A 19397-nucleotide genomic window follows, 5' to 3' on the forward strand; every position below is an offset into this window, starting at 1 on the left:
CTCATTTTAAATGAAGTCTTGTTTGATAACCTGTTGACTATGGTTGAAACAATTTCAGAGATGTTCTGATGTTTTTGAAGTAATTTAGAGCACTGGTTTGGATAATCTTTTGCAGATTGCATTAAAGCCTTTTCCTCCTTCCAGGAATTCTGCATTAAAGGGGCTAAACAACAGGTAACTCAGAGCTGGTCTGAGTTGACAGCCAGCCTACTTTTTTCCACTGCATCCTAAAGACTATTGTCTCATTTAATTTTTCATTTCTATGAGATGTTAATAAAGGCCGAGGTGGCAAGAAGGAGGTGGGCTAAAACTGATTCCACCCTTTTTTCTCCCCAATGGAAATTTTTTGTTAAGTAGTATAAAACTAGCTTGAATGTTGTTCAGTACCATGAGCAGCATGCTTGGCTTGGCTAAGCTGTGCCAACTTCTACTTTGGAGTATTTCCTCTAATGTTTTGAGGAGAGCTGCTCCACAGGGTACTGATGTACTCAGTTGCTATGCCCTCTGTGTTGGAGGTATAAGGGCTTCCTTGCTCATTCCATACTATGGAATTTAGTGCTGCTTCTCCCACCCTCTTGTATTATTACATTAAAACTTCCGGAATGACTGAGGGCCTTGTATTTTGGAAATTGCCATTTACTCCAGAGCCTGCAAGGAAAATGAGTGATAGATTGAACAGCAAATGCTGAGAGAAGAGAAAGGCTTTTCTCTCTCTCCATTATGGATAAAAGATGAGAGAGAGGGGATGTAGATAAGCAATGACAGGATGTGAAACTTGAGAAGCTTGAGATTAGTATGAAATCTGTGGAAAGTTACTGACACTGAGCTTAGTGAGCCAGAAGCTTAAAGCTACTTACCAGTAAAAACCACGGGGAGTTTAGTAGGAGATTTTTGAGGTTAGGAACAGTCTTTCTGGCAGAACTGAGAAGAAGTATTAAAGGTGACTGATGTGGAGACTACCAAAAGAGATTTTTGAGAGTTCTCTGCTAGTGCTATATTTTCATATGGAGACTCCTAGTGACTGTTTCTCACAGTGCCCGTGGGTCAAAAGCACATTCTGAGATTCTCCTGTCTCTTTCTTGTACCATGACTCCAAGCCCATGCCCCTCCAATGTTTTCCCTTTAGATATCTGGATGGAAGCTGGTGTCTCTGATTAAGGCATTGTTCCTCATGGATTTGTAGAATGGAGTATAAGGAAAAAATTGTGCACTTAGCTGTCCTAGTCATGGTTCTCCAAGAATAAAGGCTATAGGCAGATGCAAGGTGGCAAATAATCTCCCTTTCTTGTACTGTTTGGATTATCTCTCAGTTCTAGAGCTAAGTATATGGCAGCATTACCTCTTTGCTTACTTAGCTGTGTTTGAGGGCTGCTGCTGGATTTGCAGGGCTGAAGCAGAAAGAAGTCAAAATTGATAGCTACTTTTATTAAAAGAAAAAGACCCAACCCTTCAAAAAAATTTCCAGCTCTGTAAGTTCATTGTACAATTGATTCTGTACCTGTTTCCAGGTGCAAAATGTTAGTTCTTGCTTCCTGGAGAAAAATAAATATATTTTCTAAGATAGGGTAAATGATCTGTAGAGGAAATCTTTTCACAGTATTTATAGCCAACAACCTCCCTGGAAGTGTTTCCTCAACTTCTTTAAGTTATACTTAATCTGTATTAAAATGATTAGGTCTAAATTCTTACAGTTCTGTTTTAAGCAAGGGAAGTTCATTCACATTTTAGCATATTAGGGCAAATTTGTCTCTCATGTTTACTCCGTATGTTTTGGTGGAACTTTGTAGCAGTAGTGCATTTGGGACTTTTGTTTTCTTAACCATCTACCTCTTACCCCCTTAAGGTAAGCAAAGCTCAGTGTAAACATTGTGAATTTAATTCATTGTGTAACCAGCACATTTCTATCTGGCTAGTACCTTGTCCTGATACACAAAATGCTGCCAGACTTGAACAGAGTAGATGCATGATACTTTTTCATTTGTTTGTTTTAATGCTTTTCAAATCTTTGGAGGGTAGTCATATAGTTTCCATACAGAACAGAGATGTCTGCAGTTGTGTTTTCATACCCTGGTGTTTCCTACATTTGCTCAGCTTACCTGTAGCATAGTATTTAGCCAGAGATGTCTCAGAAGCCAGAAGTGAAAGTTATACAGTTAATTTTAAAACTCCAACACCCAGCAAATTAAAAAAAGGCACCAACTCAGACTATATATTCTATGCACAGAATTGGCCACAGCTTGTTCTCTCCAGTAAGTCTGAAATGTGGGAAGTGCCTGAGGTGAATCTGTTGGCATAGCAACTTAGTGAGCAGGAGAATGCCATCCATCACAGTCAGAAAAGAGTGTATGTCGTGATATTGTACTACTGCCACTTGTTTGCAGGCCCTCTTTATAAGTTATTAAACTCATAAAGATTCAGTTCAAACTTCTGAGAACTGTAACACATATACTGTAGTTTCATGTGGATTTTACTGACAATGTTGTCACAGTCACTCGTGTAACAGCAGGCTCCCAACCTTGTCTTTACTGTGCTGAGAATGAGCAGAAGGTTCAGTTAACCATCAGGACAGTCTTGTAGTTCTTGCCTTCATCATCATGCAGTAATAGTTTGCAATTTCTTCTCCCAGGATTGTTCAAAGGCTGCAGATCCTAGATGGGATACCAGGCTGTTCCTCACTATTGGAATAAAGGAAGTAGGAGTGCCTCTTCTCTGAGGGAGGGAAACAAAGGTGTTACAGAGAGCATGCAAAGCACTCGTACATGGATTGTACCATCAAGACTCAAGTTTGTCTGAGTGAGGACAAACAGAATATCAGAACCTTGCACCTGGTCAATGCAGATGTGCTGCCATGAATTATTTCTTAAAATTTAATATTTTTTAGCATAAAAATTGATGGAGAGGCTGTCTGTCACTGATTTTAAGCCATGTCTCCAAAGGAGATCTGTTTGTCCATGTGCTCACAGTGCAATTCACTGTGTGTCAAAAGGTAACAAACTCCAATGACTGCAGTGGGATAACTCACAAAACCTTACAGTAGTCACAGAGAAACAATGCAGAGAGAACTGGTTTGTCTCTCCCTAGCTCGATGCCACCTTGTCTTCCTAAAGCTGAAAGGCAAGGCTCATAGGGATTTGAAGCCTTAAATCTTGCTATCAGGGAGAGGATGAAAAGGAAGCAGTCCAAGAAATGCTGGTGACAGCTGCCAAACATGCAGCAGGGAAGGCCTATGGGCAGGAGTGGGTGTCTCTCCTGGCCAAAGGTCTGGATCTGCTACACCAAAGAGGACTTTGCAAGTCATTGCTTGTGAGCTTTGTAGAGTTCAGGGAAAACATGAATGTTGAAGGACTTGTTTTTCTGCTGCTTTGTGCATCAGGGTTGACATAGCTATTAAAGCGATGCTCACTGCTTTGAATTTTGAAAGTCATTGCATTTGTTTCAGATCTCAGATAGAGGTTAGCATTTACAACATACCACGTCCTTATTTAATCAAAGCTTTGCATGAGGCTTTAGAAGAATGGAACACACAGCACATACATTAAAATTTTACATAGCAAGTGAGGGCTGTGCTCTTAACCAAGTGAAAAAGAACCTCTCCTGGCATGCAAAAGCCTTGTATTACAAAACTTACACCTTTATTGTACAGAAGTTCTGTTCACATCTTTTATACAAAGAATTATATAAATGAGGTCCTCTGATTCTTTGCTAGTCTGGAATCAGTAAGGGTCACTGCATTTGCAAACCAATGGACAGAGCTTCAGCTGAAGCCAGTAAAACCTCTTTACCATGTGGAAGTTGAAACTTGAGGTGTATTACTTCTGTTTCATACGCAGTCAGATGGTAGGAGATACCAAAGTCTGTAGTAGCTGCACTAAACACAAAGTGTTGTGCAAAATCTAATGATCTAATACTATAATAATAATAATAATGTGCAAGATCACAACTGTAATAGTCATGACTAATGACTTGCTTTTGAATCCTGTTACTCAGCAGGATCAAAGAGCTATCTGCTACCTCTAAATATAGATGAAAAAGTGACACAAATATTTGGAATGTTCATTTCATTTTTCTTATGAGAATGACAGCTGGACATTTCATTACAAAAATCTTGAAGTCTCTTATTTATAAAACCTCCAACTATGAGTGCTTTCTGGTTTCAGCTGGATTGACACATTGTCAGCATTTTCTGACATATATATTTGATCCTAGTGTACTGTGTCCTGAATTATAGTACTGAGTTCTGTATAAAAATGGAAATATTAATTAGAAAAAGCTGTGTAAAGAACAAACTTGTCTGGAGATTTAAATGCTGCTGACTGAATAATGCATCAAGCTGTCACAGCAGCAGTTTTGTAGTGACTCAAATTCTATGAATATTCAACAGAGTTGTCCTGGATGAAAGCAATGAAAAACATTACTTTCAGGAAACAGCTGAAGTCTTGGGTCTCCTTTACTAGGAGCAAAAGTTTATTTTGTTAGCAAAGCACTTGATGAACAAGAGGAAGTTGATGGGACTATTTTGCTTTACATGTGTGGAGTATCAGAGTTGGTAGTATGGATACTCAAACAACATCACATGAATAATCTTCTATTTAAGAATAATGCAAATCACATTTCTGTATGCTTAAACCTCACCCAGGGGAGGATATAAGAGCTGATAAATGCCATTTACACCTTCCCCAGAGAAGTGATTAACCAATTCTCATCCTTTCTATCCCTGCTGCTGTCTATGAAAGGGGTGCTGCAATCCTCTGCAGAAATGTTCAGTCTTTGAATATGGGACCTGTGCAACAGTTGCTCTTGCTGATCTCTCCTTTCTTTTAAAAGCAACTCGCTCCATCTGCAGCCTTTTTCTTCAGCATCCTTTTCTTCAGCATTTCTTCATCTCAACTGAATTGCTACAGGACCTGCTAGGTTGTAAGTGAAAAGATGCCCTATTTGGCATTAATGTGGGCATGAGAATTTGCCTTAGGAAGAGTATACTTCCAGCTGGCTGAGAATAACAATCCTCCTGTGCCAGGATTGGCTGGATTTATTCATTGCAGCATTTTTTAAATGCTGGAGAGCTAGGACACTGTGGATCTTACATGTTTTTTACTAGGACAGAAGTTTGTGAATTTATGTGTCACATGTATTGTGTGCCAGTGTACATATGTGTTCATATGTAGAAACAAAATGAACCAAAGTATGCAAATTATGGGAGAATAAAATCACTTTTCTAGCAAGGTAGAGACAGAACTGATTCACAGCTGGAAGTCTAGAATAATTAAAGCATGTTATCTGGAAACTTCTGCTAAAATGCTGGCAGTAGTACTTCTGCCTGAAGTGCAGATTTCAATTTGGTCAGTTTTTTTCATTTTGAAGAATTCTTGCTAAGAAAAGTCTAGGAAAGAAGTTAATGGAGAAGATTATTTCTAGATTTTCATTTCAGTAAAATTTGCCCATATAATATTGCCTTAGAATGGAGATGCAGCTGACTAGCTCACCCTTACACAGCTGGATTACATCAGTGCCACTGTCAGTTCTTTTGGCAGTAGAAATCTAGTAAAGCTAGAAAACTAGTAAAGCCTTTTGATTAATAACTCAGTGGAAGAAAATATTTGTTTGCTAATTCAATTCTGTCCTAAATCTTTACTTTTCACACTGTATTACTGGAACTAACTGCATATTAATAAGCTCTTCTGAGTGTTATCACATTAACCATCTGCATTTTGGCACACTGGATCTGTGTTTCCTAGAAACAGTAGCTTTGGGTGAAGAACAGAAGGTACTTTGGACTGCATTCTCAGAAAGCACTGGCTGCCTACAACCTACTGTCTGATTCTCTAAAACCACTGCTTTTTTATATACAATGTTTTCAGCTCATTTAGATGGCCATAGTAGAGAAGAAATTGTTTAGGTCCTTTATTACAAAGATCAAAAGTCATGTTTACCATTTACATATACAATTTACAAATTATTCACAAAGGGAATAACAGATATGCAGGAACTGACAGCTTACTTCAACCCAAGCTGGGGACAGGACAAGTGTAGTTGTTTCCTTCCTTCCCTGTCTTTACAGAAATTAAAGATACATCTGTTTTGTGTTGTCTGTTTGTGTTAAACACTGATCTAGTGTTTATGAAGCACCTTTAGTTATAACTATGCAAATGCTTGCATGCTTATCTTTATTTGAAAGACTGCAGTGCATGTATAAACATGCCCTGGGATCTGCACCTTCACACTACTGAGTGCTTGTTGGTCAGAAATCTTGTCAATGAATACAGTGGTCAGGCTTATAAATGTCAATTTGTAAGATTTAACTGATCTCATCAATGTGCAATTAAAATAAGAATGGAGTTTGATATCAGAACTCTTACTCTAGGAAATAAATTAGGTATGGCTGCTGTATCTCTCAAGGATACTATATGATCTTAAGATAGGTCATAGCCATGTTGTTAGATGTCTTGGATAACACAATGGACTTACTGCTCTTCCTTCATCATGTTTTACACCATTTCCTAATGCTATTTCAAAGACTGGAAAACGTAACAAAAAATAATCCTCTTTAGGAGATTTGGTAAATTAGCAAACTTCACAGAATATCTTACAGCACTTAACAAAAGGGAGAATGAGTTCCCAAATCCCTTGGTATGAAAGCATAATACGAACAGTGCATTAGCTGCCATTTAGCTAAACCTACAAGTAACCATATTTTTAATTTTTGGTGTCCACTGGGAAGACAGTACAACAAAATGCTTGAAGGAACACACCGATTTTGGAGCAAACACAAATGTAAATACAGAAATCACCAATGTGATGTTAATCCAAATTCTAAGCAATGAAGCAAAACACTTCACAAAAGTTGTTACATCTAGTCAGAATAATCCAAATACTTACAACAGTATTATGATATGACATCCTACCAAACTATCAGATAATCCTTTACCATGAACCTTTCAGGATTCTCAGGGCGACAGATAAAGAATGTTGCAGGTGCCATGGTAAACTTAAAATACAGTAATAGGCAAATATTTTAGTGGCACCACCTGTATATACAATGTAGTTGCTGGTACCTCATGGACAAAGCAGTGTTACAGTATGCCTTTATTAAGGCTTCTTGCTGGTTTAAAAAGGTAGATTTTTTTTTAGGGAGATTGTCCAGCAGTATTGGTTTCCCATCTCTTCAGTGGAAGGTCTCTTTATTGATCCACATGAGACTGCGTGTTTCATTTGGTTTGCATTCGTACTCAATACTGCCAAAGCTGTTTCCCCACTGGCAATGATCCCGTTTGTGGTAGTTGTAGAATTTGACTTGCCAGACTGTCTCAAAAACTCCAATGTCATTAAACTGTGAGGAAGAGGGAATACCAGTGTTAGTGAGCTGATTATTTTGTTGGTTTCTCTCTCATCCTGAGAAATAACACTTATGAAGCTGCAGAACATAAAACATCTGGTATAAGGATCATTGTTCCTCAGATCAATAAATCGAAGACCTGTAAAACCTGCTCTAGCAATCAGAAAGTCTTTTATGTTTAGCCATACATAATACATGAAGGATCAGATCCTGCATGTACTGTCCTCTTGCACTCACATCTGGGATAGGGAAGGGAGTAAAAATATTCAAGTTGCCACATGGATAAATGTTACTAACAACAAGAATCAAAATCATAATCTTTCTTAAGATGACACAGCTTGTATATACTGTAGGTCATGTACCAGTGATCTGCAGTGAAACAGACCATCACTTTACCTTTATACCATACCTAGAGACTGCAGTTGGGATTGGGAAGATTCTTCTTTTCCTCAGTCTGAAATTTTTAATGTATCTGCATTTTGGAGTCTTGTATTTGTAGTGTATTGACTGAGATGTGCTGCTCTTGCACACCACTTACTACTTTCCTGGGATTCTATTGCACATTTTAAATGAGACTTGAGCAAGAGAATTTCTGTGTGTATATCTGCAACTGTTATTTGGACTGTGATAGTTGCAGCTGAGTAATAGGAGCAAATAAAATATAATCAGCCTGTTAAGCAGATAAGTGTCTAATACAGTGAAGAAGTGAGAATTGACTTTAAATTTTCTGTGCATGCCGCTTTGAAGTGAATGAGACTGTGGCTACAACAAAAGTTCTATGGCTATAATAAAAAAGTTCTGTAAAATGAAGTTGTTTGCTGTTCTTTTTTTCTTTAAGTCACTCCTAGATACCTGTACAACATCACAAAAACCTCAGTGAAGATTTCAAGCATAAATTGATTTCAGTTTTAATGGTAATGGAAAATTGGGGTTCCTATGCCTTGAGACATTGCAGAGAATCTCAAGTGTGGGTGTGAAGCCTGTATGTATTGCCATTGGCCTTAAGCCAGTATGGCTTGTTGATTGTGTTATGTTGTTAGAAGATACTAGATAGTGAATTAAGTGCTACTGAATGGCACCATTCTTCAGTATTTTTTCCCTTTCAGTATTTCCATCACTCACTTTAATGACAGCTTCTTCATTTGACTGTTTTCCATTCCTATCATGTGCCTGGGAGCTGATCTTTGATCATCTGCCTGCTATAATCACACTTGCAAAGTCAGTAGGAAAGCCCTTTTACAGAGAAATTGTTACCGATTTACAAGCAGAGTCTTCTGTATGCAGATTTTTCAGAAGGACACATTTGTCATTGTTTTTTTGAAATTAAAAATGTGGTTTGTAAGGTGCTTCTGTGTAACAGCCATTACTTTAAACCTTCCCTCTGCCCACCCTGGTAAGTTAAATTTAGCCTCGACAATAGCAGAAGTTGCTGTGTGCTGTAAGCGGAGGGCTTTTATTCGGCTCCAGTTACAAGTGTTACCTTGAAGAAGTAACAGAAACATTTCTGCCACTTCCTTTGACTAAGAAAGAATCAGATGTACAGGCTATTTTATCTCTCCCAGCAACTAAAACCTTAATTAAGGACTTTTTTTAAATCAATCATCTTTGATAGTAGTCCTGTTACATTCATAATGCAAGACAGTAAAGGTTAAGCACATTGGATATTTCTGTGCACAGTCCACAAAACTTGTCAGAGAGAAGAATCAGGCACCCTCACTGTGGAAACTAAGGAAGAAAAGGCATTTCTAGTAACATTTTTAGAAGGTGATATGACACAAGTGCATAATTTCATTTCATTAATGTATGAAGGATCTGAATTTCAAAAAGATAGATAAAGAAAGCAAATTTAATTTTCCTTAATGACCCAGTTTGCTGAGCTACCCTGAGTAGTTTGACTGCTCAGGGTTTCCAGGAGAAGGAAAAAATTAATTGCAGAGCTTTTCTACTACCATGTGCCTCCCTCAGCCCAGTACTTAACACATGCAGAAGCTATGTGGCATAATGAACATTCTGCATCCTTAGAGCTCCCCTGAATTCCCATGGCTCCTACAGTTGAATCCTGGCTACTCCACTGAGCTTATATATGGGCATCCCCAGGAAGGAAGAATAGCCCTGCCCTTTGCAGGTCAGGCTTCATATTAAGTATATTTCCCTGTCTGCTCTTCTCTGTCATCTGGTGCTGTAGGAGTAAATAGTTAATTAATCACTCCCTCTACATTTGCATGCTGAGATGATTTTATAGTTATTACTGTTAATACACTTCTAGCGTCTTTATTCAATCTTAGACTAGTCTGATCAAGAATAAAATGAGGCCCAAAGGCAGGCTTCTAACTTAGTTTACACCATTTGCTAGACAGTTTAGCAGTTTCTGGATAGTCTGCATGATTGACCAATCAGGTAAAAGAAACATATAATCAGATTCTGGAATTCAGAAACAGGATTGCTATTCAACATGTATAAACTATGGCTGTCATGGGTCAGATGTCTACTAGCCAGTTAAAGCAGCAACACAAAGAATTATTTGTTAAAAGTTTCAAAGCAGATAGGAAAGAAGTTCTTATGGATCTTAATGGACCTTAAGTTATTCAGACACTAGATTGGCAATATCAGACTTGTTTTTGACTGCAGGACTGATCTCACAATCTATTTCTAATGTGAATTCAGTTTTTATGCTTAAAATAGTGTCCTTATCACCATAGGATGCATCAGGATTCTGTCTTAGAAAAGGAAGTGGAGGCAGAAGTTCCTCATAGTTGAGGGAAATAGGAAAATCTAAAGCTGTCTGCAATAAGCTCAGTTTTGAAGGTTCAGGAAGTAGGTATCCAAAGCAGTTTTCAGACTGAGGTATCTGAGGCTTGTTCCCTAAATCTATTACAGCTCCACTTAGCTAAGCACTAAATGATCAGTTAAACATATAAATCCCTGTTGAGTTGTCTATATTTAATATTTAAAAGTATCATTTGTGGGTATCTAAGTCTGTACTGATGAACCTATCTATCAAGATCAGTTCCTAAAAGGAATTAAGGACTTGCTTAATGCTTGAAAATCCTATTAGCTTCATGGTTAATATCCCAGGATCTGATCTGTAAGAGCAGCTCTTTGGGCAAATATTGTGGCTTCTCATTCTGATGCTGCAACAAACCATGTCAGAGCTTGTCACTGAAAGTCAGAACCTCCTTACATTTTATCTGTGATTTGACTTGGTTTTCTCCAAAGGAAAAGTTAAATTTCTAGATTTTCAGAGTTCACATCAGTGCTGCACTTAAGGGTAAAGGTAACCAGCAAAACAGGGATGCCTGAGTCAAAGCAGATGTTTTTTTGGGAATGCTGTCCTTTCTCCTCCTGGTGCAAGGTGAAATATAACTACAATGATCAACAGTAGCATCCAGCAGCTATGTTCAGCTTTTTGTGAAATAATACTATGTTTGGTTTTCCTGGGTGGTGGCTGTATATAAAAGTGATTAACATATTAGTCTTAATAACCTACTATTATGAAATAGTAATGTGATGTTAATCTCCAAAATTAAGTTAGGCACATTGTAATTATTAGAAACACCAAATGGAGATGTTACAGTTCTTATTCAGAAGAGGATTACCATCCTGAACTATGATTTCAGAAAAGAAATACTGAAGAGCAATATGAAATCTTCTGTGCAGTAAGCAAACGTCATAAAATTCTGAAATTTGGTGGGCTTGTTTAAGCTGGAACAGACTCTTGAGAGAGCTTCAGGTGAAGATGGCTTACTGCCTTGATTCCTTTTTTTGGTAGAGAAGACATAGAATAAACAGCAGGAATCCCTCACAGCTATAATCAGGAGAAGAAAAAACACTGCCAAAACTGAGCATACCACCCAAAGAGTGCTGTGGAAATCTGCCTGTCTTCATGTTTTCTGTTAGCTCCGCTGCCTTGTGGGCTGGAGCTTTTGTCATCTCACTGTGGGGCCATGGAGTGTCTCTTTAAGATTGGGGTGAGGAGCCACTTAAATATGAATTTAGATTTGTGGGTGCAGATAATGGAAACATATGGGAAAAGAGAGAAGACAGCCTTGAGTGTTCTTCTGCATGGTTCTAGTCTCTAGCAAGTCCTCAGGCATGCTGAAGGTGACAGATTGAAGGGGAGAGCAGTCACCCCTTGTGCTTGGGACATGCTCTGTGCCAAAAAACATGGTGCTGCCAGGCAAAAGAGGGTCCCTGTATGCCAAGGGATTGGACCTCTAGCCAAGAACCTCAGTGGGAGCTACCTGATATGTATAGTATGTCCTATAGAAGGGGTGGGATGTTCAGCACACAATTCTTTCTGCTGCAGCACACGAAAGGGTTTTGCAGGTCTCTAGAAAACCTTATACTTCCTCCTGACCCTTGCTGTTTTCTTGGGAGAGAAGGCAGCAGGATTTGTCTTTTCCAGCTATGTTCTGGCCAGCAACCTTAGTGACACAAAGCAAAGAGCAAGGCAGCAGCTGCAACCAGACTTTGCCCTGGAACATTTCACCACCCTCTCTCTGGGAGTCAACCCCCTGCTGCCCTCCCTCATCCTCTCATGCCAGGTTTGGAGAACCACATACCTGCATGTTGACTTGGATGGGCTGTCTCTCCCCACTTTTGGTATGGGGCACCCCCTCGGTATCATAGATCCCTGTGTAAGAGGCCACTTGTGCATCACGGGATTTTTCTTCCAGTGGGACATTAACACCGCCGATGCCCATGGTCCTACAAAAAGACAGGATCCAGCCTTTCACAGCCCTGAATTCCCCTTTCCTTGGCAGTTTGAAGCCAGCACGTGGGTTTGCAGTTTGGTAGCCTCTGTACTGGGAAAAAGCTTCAGGCATTTTAGCAGACCTGCATGTGCTGCTGACTCATTGGGGCTCCTGAAATATGCCAGGGCTCTGCAGTCACCCAGGGAAGGAGTAGAAAGGAGTGGCAGGCGGGATCTGATTTCGAATGGATCGGGAGAGGTTAGTCGAATCTCTTCGGCGGGGCCGCCCCTCCACCCAGAGCTGGTTCCCCATCTGGTCCCTGTCTCTGCTTTGCCACGCCGCAGCGAGGCTTGGGCATTGTGTAGGAGGGGCTTCTTCCTCCAGCGAAAGCCGCGGGGAAGGAAGGAGAAAAGGAGCTGGGCTTGAAAAATCTCCGGGAGAAGGTGGGGAGGGAGAGGGAAGGCAGCGATTCCCAAAGGTGGCCGCCCTCAGGCCAGCCAGGCGGAGCACAGGGAACAGCTGGCGAGGGAGCCAGAAACGGGGCCACCCAAGTAAAAGGGCGGGGAGGGAGAAATCACGGGAACCCCGCGCTGACAGCCTGCCAGGAAAAAACATTAAACGTCTAAAAATAAAGCAGCAAGGAGGGAGAGGAGGGCCGGGGGAGCCGCCCTGAGGAGGACGGCCGCACTTACGTGGCCTGGACGGTGCCGGGTCGGAGGGACACCTCGATCTTGTACTTGGCCCCGGTCAGCAGCTTGATGGTGCGGTTCTGACCGAAGCGCTGCCCGTCCACCTTGAAATACACGGCGCCGTCGTTGGGCTGGATTTTGAGGGAGACGCTGATTTTCACGAGGCCGGGGATGTCGCCCATCGCTTGCGGCCAGAGGGGCCTGTGGGCTCTGCGCGCGTCTCGCCCCTCCGAGAAAAGGCGGCTGGCCGGGAGCGAGGGAGAGGAAGAGGAGGAGGGAGAAGGAAGAGGAGGGGCTGCCGGATCCCAGACAGCCCAGCCCTTCCCAAAAGCAGCGGATGAGATACTTGATTATTTATTTTCCCTCCCATTAATCACGGCGTAGCATCTGGCGGTTGATGTCTTTCCCCCTCTTCTTCCCCCCCCGCCTCCACTTCATCACCCCGCCCCATATCCTGATTTGGGGGACATTTGCAGCTGCTCAGATTGCTGCCGGTTTCCAGGGAGTTAATCCGGCCCCGATTACTGCAGCCTTAATCCCGCAGCTCGTCCCGGAGGAAACGAGACGGCCTGGGCCGGGCTCCGCGGGTTCAGCACCACGGGCGCGGACAGCGGCAAGGGCAGGGAGGGGCCCACGGGCTCCTCGGTGGGGTCCCGGCCGAGGGGAGCCCCCAGACCACCCCCGACCCCTCACCTGGGGGAGCCCCCAAAACCACCCTCGACCCCCTCACCTGGGGGAGCCCCCCAAACCACCCCCCGACCCCTCACCTGAGGGAGCCCCCAAACCACCCTCGACCCCCTCGCCTGGGGAGAGCCCCCCCAAATCACCCTCCGATCTCCCACCCGGGAAAGGCCTCCTGCGGGTTGATCGAACCCTCTGGGGTGGGCTGAAACATCTGTGTGGCGGCACGGAGGAGCCAAAGCTGCCCGAGAGAGAGGGGAGGGCGGGCAGCAAAGATGTGGTTTTCTGGTTCTTCTCTTTCCCGGTGCAGGAAAAGGTTTTGTTGAGTTACCATGCCTGGACTGAGGGTTGCTTTCTTGACTGTCAGAGTCACCATGCCTGGATTGAGGGTCGCGTTCTTGCTCCCTGAGGTCAACAATCAACATCAGCAGGCCAAGGTTTCTCTTGGGATTATTTTAATCACTTCATTGCAATCCTCTTATTTAAATAGAAAAAAACCCCACCCTACTCTGTAACTGCACTATAAGATCAGAATGTCTTGTCTTGAAGTCTAATACTACTCTCTACATATGGCTGGTGCTCTTTGTTCTTGAACAAAGATCCTTGAAACTGAACAATTTACCATAATCCAACTCAGCCTGTCTCATTCCCATCTCTAAAGAGATTACTTTTAACCCAGGCAGGTTTGTGCCTATTCTTTTTTATTTGTTCTTGTTTGCTGTTAAAACTGTAGCACCCTTATGTCTGACACAAGCTTTGGACCACAAATAAATTTTTTGCTTGGATATTATGGCAGAGTTAATGGTTTTGTTATGAGAATTTCATAGGTCCAGGTTGTACTGGACTAACCTGTTCCTTGTTTCTGTAAGGCTGGGATGTACATGTAGTGGTGCAATGTGAACAAAGCCAAATTGTAGATACAGCATTGCCCAGCTGCATTTTCTTATGCATGCCTGTTTCAGTGATTTTATTAGGAACTTTAAGCAAAATAATATATTCTGCGGAAAACCTATGGAAAAAAAAAACCCCAACCCCCAAAATCCTACTGAATATCCCTTGCTTAGTGTCCAACTAAACACAACCTTCATAATGTGTTCAGCCATTCAGGTTTTCACAAATATAGGGGCAGGATATGACCCCTGCTTCTCAGAACTGTGTATCTCTGCAAAAATACTAAACAAACCAAAAATAAACAAACAACACCCAGTCCTGGTGCATTTCTCCTTATCTCTTTTCATTACTGCAAGAGAAATCTCATTTTGCATTGCATTCTGCAGAAACTGCTCCTTGGTAGCTTGTTGGAAGTTTTGCTGGCAGTAAATGCCCTTTCTGTAACTTCAAATGTAATTCCATATGAAATCACAGAGGTCTAACCTGTGGAGAATGTGATACTACCACTTAAAGTGGTGTGTGAAGAGTAATGGCCAGGGATCAGATTTACTTGCTTCATGACATGTTGTAGTAAATTGTGTGTAGCTGAAGTCATTGATTGCAATTAGCTTCCTAAGTACATGAGAGGTCAGATCTATAATGAAGGGTTTTTTTTCCCTCATTATTTCTGCCTGAATGATTGTCTTTCTATGGACACAGCTCAGACTGGGACTTTATCCCCTGACCAGTATTAGGCAAACATGAGGGATAACTAAAAAAGCACCATATTACGGAATGTTTATGCATAGTAACTTACCATATGCAAGTGTAACATGGTGAGAGTAGAACATTTCTGAAGAAGAAATTATTAATTTAGACAATGACCTTCTTTTGACTGATCTAATAATTTCACTTGTGTTAATACATTTACTTATTTGATCCCACCAGATGCCCTTTATCAGTATAGATCAAGGGAAGGGGTTGCCATTGTTAAGTCCTTCTGGGAGATTAGTTTTGTTTCTGCCCACCTTAATGGCCCTGACCAGCATCACCTGAGGCTGCCCATGTTTAGTTTTGGTTCCCATGCCCTTTCTGAATTATGCTTAGGACGGCTGTTCTCCAGCTCCGCCACTGATGTCTCCAGCCGTGGATGCCCTTGACCTCACCCTGCATGTTGAGTACCTGGCTTGACCTCAGCCCAAGAATGAAGGTGCTTGATGCTGTGGAATGGGCCCTGGCTAGAGAAACCAAGCCCTTCCAGTCCCCATGGGGATTTTCTATGGGTCCCAGATCGCAGGCTGCTACATTACCTGATGTTAATTGCTTGATATTCTGTAGGGAGCAAAATATCTGAAGGAAGAAGAGTAGGTGTTTTTCCAGGAGCACAGAGTAAACATGCTGACGTTTACAAGATTCAAAGCTAAATAAATAATCATAGACTTAGGACAAAGTCCTATTTCTCTAAGCCACAGCAGCAATTTGCTTCTGGGAACAAAAAGATAAAATTGTGTCAATTCCTCCATTCTCTACACCTACATTTGAAGGGTGGGCTACAATATTTAACGTCTTTCTAAACTGCAAAACTGTTTTTCTATTTGTTTGTTTGTTTGTTTGTTTTGAGGTGGTTGTTTGGGTTTTGTGTGTGTGTGTGTCCGTGGTTTGGTTTGGTTTTTTTCAGTCCTTCAAATCTACTTTTCATTCCCCTGGCAGCTCAGGTTTCCCAGTCTCTTCTGTGGAGTCAGCAAGGTACATTAAGCTAATTCCCTTCCCTTGCGTATGAAGATTGGAGCACTCACCTGTGCCCTGGCAAATGCCTCAGTGCTTTTGAAGGGAGTGGTGAGTGAGTTGTACCCAGCAGTTCTATACTTCTTTTTCTTCCTAAGACTATGAAAGTTTCATACATCCTGCAAGATGTGTGAGCTACATACAAGCTGCATCCTCCAAGACCTCTTTCTTATGCATACACCTTCCCTGCTGCACCAGCATAACCTGCGTGCGTTACTGATGGGGAGCTACTGTAGGGGAGACGTGAGGGTGGATGTGTTCAATGAAAGCTAAGAGATAACATGCAGATGAACCACGACCTATGCTTTAAGCAGGTCCGAATTATCTAGAAAACATTCTGGAGAGATGTGTTCAGTCTCTTGATTGCACCTACTCAATATGATCTCTCTAGGCGTGATATGTCAACTGCATAAGCTTTCAAGTATTAACATTTATGCAGACCTCCTCAATAATGCTCTAATCCTGCTGCAAAGCTCAACATACATTAAATATATAAAATGTACCTCGAGGCACAACAAGATGGTTCATTTAAGATGGCCAAACCGCAGCATTTAGATTCTAAGGTGCCATGTGATACTTGTATTAGCCTTTTTATGCTTGCCCCTCTTTGATTAATTTCTTAACACAGTGCTAAATTTGGAAATGTTGTGGTTTGGGGCTTCTTTTCAAGAAGGGCAGGCAAAGCCACAATCTCTCATGCTCTAAAAATAGCCATATGTGTGATTCTGTATGTAGGGAATTGTGCTAAGGCTTACACCTGCCAGCTCTCAATTTAAAACTTTGATTCTTTTGAGGCCTCTACCTCTGTGCAGAATTAGAAGTGTTTTTTTACTGAAAAATCAGCTGGACAGTCTTTATCTTGTTTGGAAATCACTTCAGTATATCATCTTTCCCATAGAGACAATAATTTTGAACATATAACATTTGTTATAATTTCCCCTGCAAATGCAGCTTGATTTGCTGTAGTGACATGTACTTATGGATAGGTCATGTGTTTTGCTGCAGATTAGGTGAGTTTGTGGCATTTACAGTGCAGCAAACATGTTAGAACCATCTCTGCAAGGGCTTGTGGAGCAATGGAGCAGGTGTAACTGAGATTTTTGCCTTCCTTGCAGCTGCTTTATGGTTCCAATTTTTGGTATAAACACGTCTTAGTCCCACTTGCTTAGATAAATGTGGTTGATCTTTTTTTCCCAGTGTTTGCAGGAACTTCTATTCTGAAGTAGCAGAAATAAAGAAGAAATTTCTGAAGAAATACAGCAGAGTGTTCTCCTGTACAAGAAGAGTAAACTGAGCTAACATATTCAGTTCTGCTGCAGATGGTGATATTGTGACAAATTCTGCTCATCTGACATCATGCACTTTTATGTACTTGAGAAAGAAATGGAGAGGACATAGTAAGTTATAGCAGATTTCCACACTGCAGGTTATCTTCTCTTTCTGACAAAGCTCTTCCTCCCCTTTGTGGAGAGGTAAAAGAAATGCAGCTCCTCCTCTCTTTTATGCCTGGTGCTGCTCTTTAGGAATGGCTGGACAAAGAAGACTCACATCCACAATCCATACTCCCTTGCACCCGCCACAGCTACTGTGTTTTTAAGGACCATTTTGCCTCACATGAATGATTCAGCTACATCAGCATGTTTCTGTATGGGGGGGGGGTATGAAGTGCTGATTTCCCTGCAGTAGTGTGTGGTAAATGAAACCAAACCTCAGCGTTAAAGAACAAGTTTGCACCAGACTTGTAAAGTGGAACAGCAAATGGACCAGCTGAGCTTTAAAGATGCAATAGAAACAATATAGAGAAGTGTTATAAAGTGGTTGCCTTCAGCTAACATTAGATGGAAGTTATTTTGTGTTTTGACACTGAGTAGCATAAGTAGTAATGGTAAATTCTGGAGTATTTGACTAGGTGCCACTGTGTTTAGATTTACATTTCATACCTCCAAAGGCTTTTCACACAGATAAGTGAGAAAAATGAGCTTTTGTGAAATTGTGGAGTCACCACCCCTTTCTGTTTTCATTAAACTACTTTTTAGTATAGGGATATATAGATATTCTATTGAGGATTACCTATCCCTGGTCATCTCATATCACCAGTTTATTTTGCGGGGCCCTGTCATCTTGATTCAGCACAAACACTGAGTCAGCAGGAGCAGGTAAGCAGGGAAACCTGCACAAAGGATGCCTGCACGGGGCGAAATGCTGGCAGGTTCTTTTGTCTTTGCTCCCCATAAAGCCTTCCAGCTCAAGAGGGGTCTTCCTTTCCTCAGACCTGAGGTGGGGGAAGCAAAGTAGGGACAGAAGGAAGAGCTAACTGTGATCCTGTTCTCTGTCTTTAATCATAGCTCCAAGCTCTGAAGCATTATGTCCTCAAGGCAGGTAATAAAGGGACAATTTGGCTTCCAAATTACACTTCGAGACTTACTGTTGCCTGTGACCAGTATTTTTGGTTTATCTAATTGGAAAAAGGAAAAAAAGGTATCTTTTTCTGAAGACAAAAGCACAGACATGAAAGGGAAGAGAAGGAAACAATTCACCTTTGTGGAAGGATTCTTGGCAGAACAAGGGCACACTATTCTCCTACAAGAATTGGACAACCCTGACCTGCAGATTACAGAGTTATTTTGAAGACCGTGTACTGTCCTTGGAACAAAATAGACCACGTACCATGCTCAAATAGATACAACAAAGAAAAATGAGCATTGTGCCAGGATGAGGCCAGATGCCAGGCATGTTATGGGAACTGCTAATTTAGCACGCCTTAGCTAAAATGCTTATAGCATGACAACCAATCAGTAATTAATTCATGTATGTATGAATGCAGCCACTTAACCAATGAGCATTAAGCATTAGTGGCATGAGGCAGTGTATAGAGAAAGATAAATATGCCAAAGCTGCTTAATAAAGTAGAAGGACATGTATCCCCATTGGTGTGATTGTCATTACTCGACTGACTCCGTGGGACCCTCTTCACGCCTTCTTAAAGCAAAAAGAATTAGTGACCAAAAAAGACATTATACAGGAGGATTCTACAAGCTCCTCAGTCCATCAAACGTCCTTTTAAAACTTCTGGGAAAAGAAGAGAACCTTCACAGAAATATGACTCAGAAATCCCATTAGATCATCTCTGCTCTGGGAATCCAGGGCATCTTCAATTCATTCCAAGTCCTAGACCTGGTGGGCAAATTTTCTGTTGTAAATGTTAGACAAGGTTTTTGATCACTTTTTAGTGGTAAATGTTTACTTTTAGTTCCAAGGACCATGAAGTTTTACTAGACCGGTTTGAGTTTCTGTCTCTAATAATTTTAAAATCTATTTGTTGAATTCAAGTATGCTTCACAGCTA

At 41.3% G+C, this 19397-nt stretch overlaps 1 protein-coding gene across 1 annotated transcript; it reads right to left on the minus strand.

The window, feature by feature from the left end:
* Positions 1-2037: 2037 nt before the first annotated feature.
* On the minus strand, positions 2038-12954 carry CNRIP1 (cannabinoid receptor interacting protein 1). The gene is made up of 3 exons (XM_058801960.1): positions 12720-12954; positions 11896-12040; positions 2038-7327 (listed from the first exon to the last, which is right to left on the minus strand). Exons 1-3 carry the CDS (start codon positions 12896-12898, stop codon positions 7163-7165), a joined length of 489 nt encoding a protein of 162 aa, XP_058657943.1. The 5' UTR covers positions 12899-12954; the 3' UTR covers positions 2038-7162.
* Between the last annotated feature and the right edge of the window lie 6443 nt (positions 12955-19397).

This window comes from Ammospiza caudacuta, chromosome 3 (assembly GCF_027887145.1).
Source record: "Ammospiza caudacuta isolate bAmmCau1 chromosome 3, bAmmCau1.pri, whole genome shotgun sequence".
Taxonomy (NCBI): Eukaryota; Metazoa; Chordata; class Aves; order Passeriformes; family Passerellidae; genus Ammospiza; species Ammospiza caudacuta.

Excerpts from the sequence above, each read along its gene's own strand:
- CNRIP1 (XM_058801960.1), bottom strand. The coding sequence starts at position 12,898 with ATGGGCGACATCCCCGGCCTCGTGAAAATCAGCGTCTCCCTCAAAATC. Across the intron at positions 12,041-12,719 it reads CCCGGCACCGTCCAGGCCAC|GACCATGGGCATCGGCGGTG; the intron begins GTAAGTGCGGCC and ends GTCTTTTTGTAG. Across the intron at positions 7,328-11,895 it reads CCATCCAAGTCAACATGCAG|TTTAATGACATTGGAGTTTT; the intron begins GTATGTGGTTCT and ends TCTTCCTCACAG.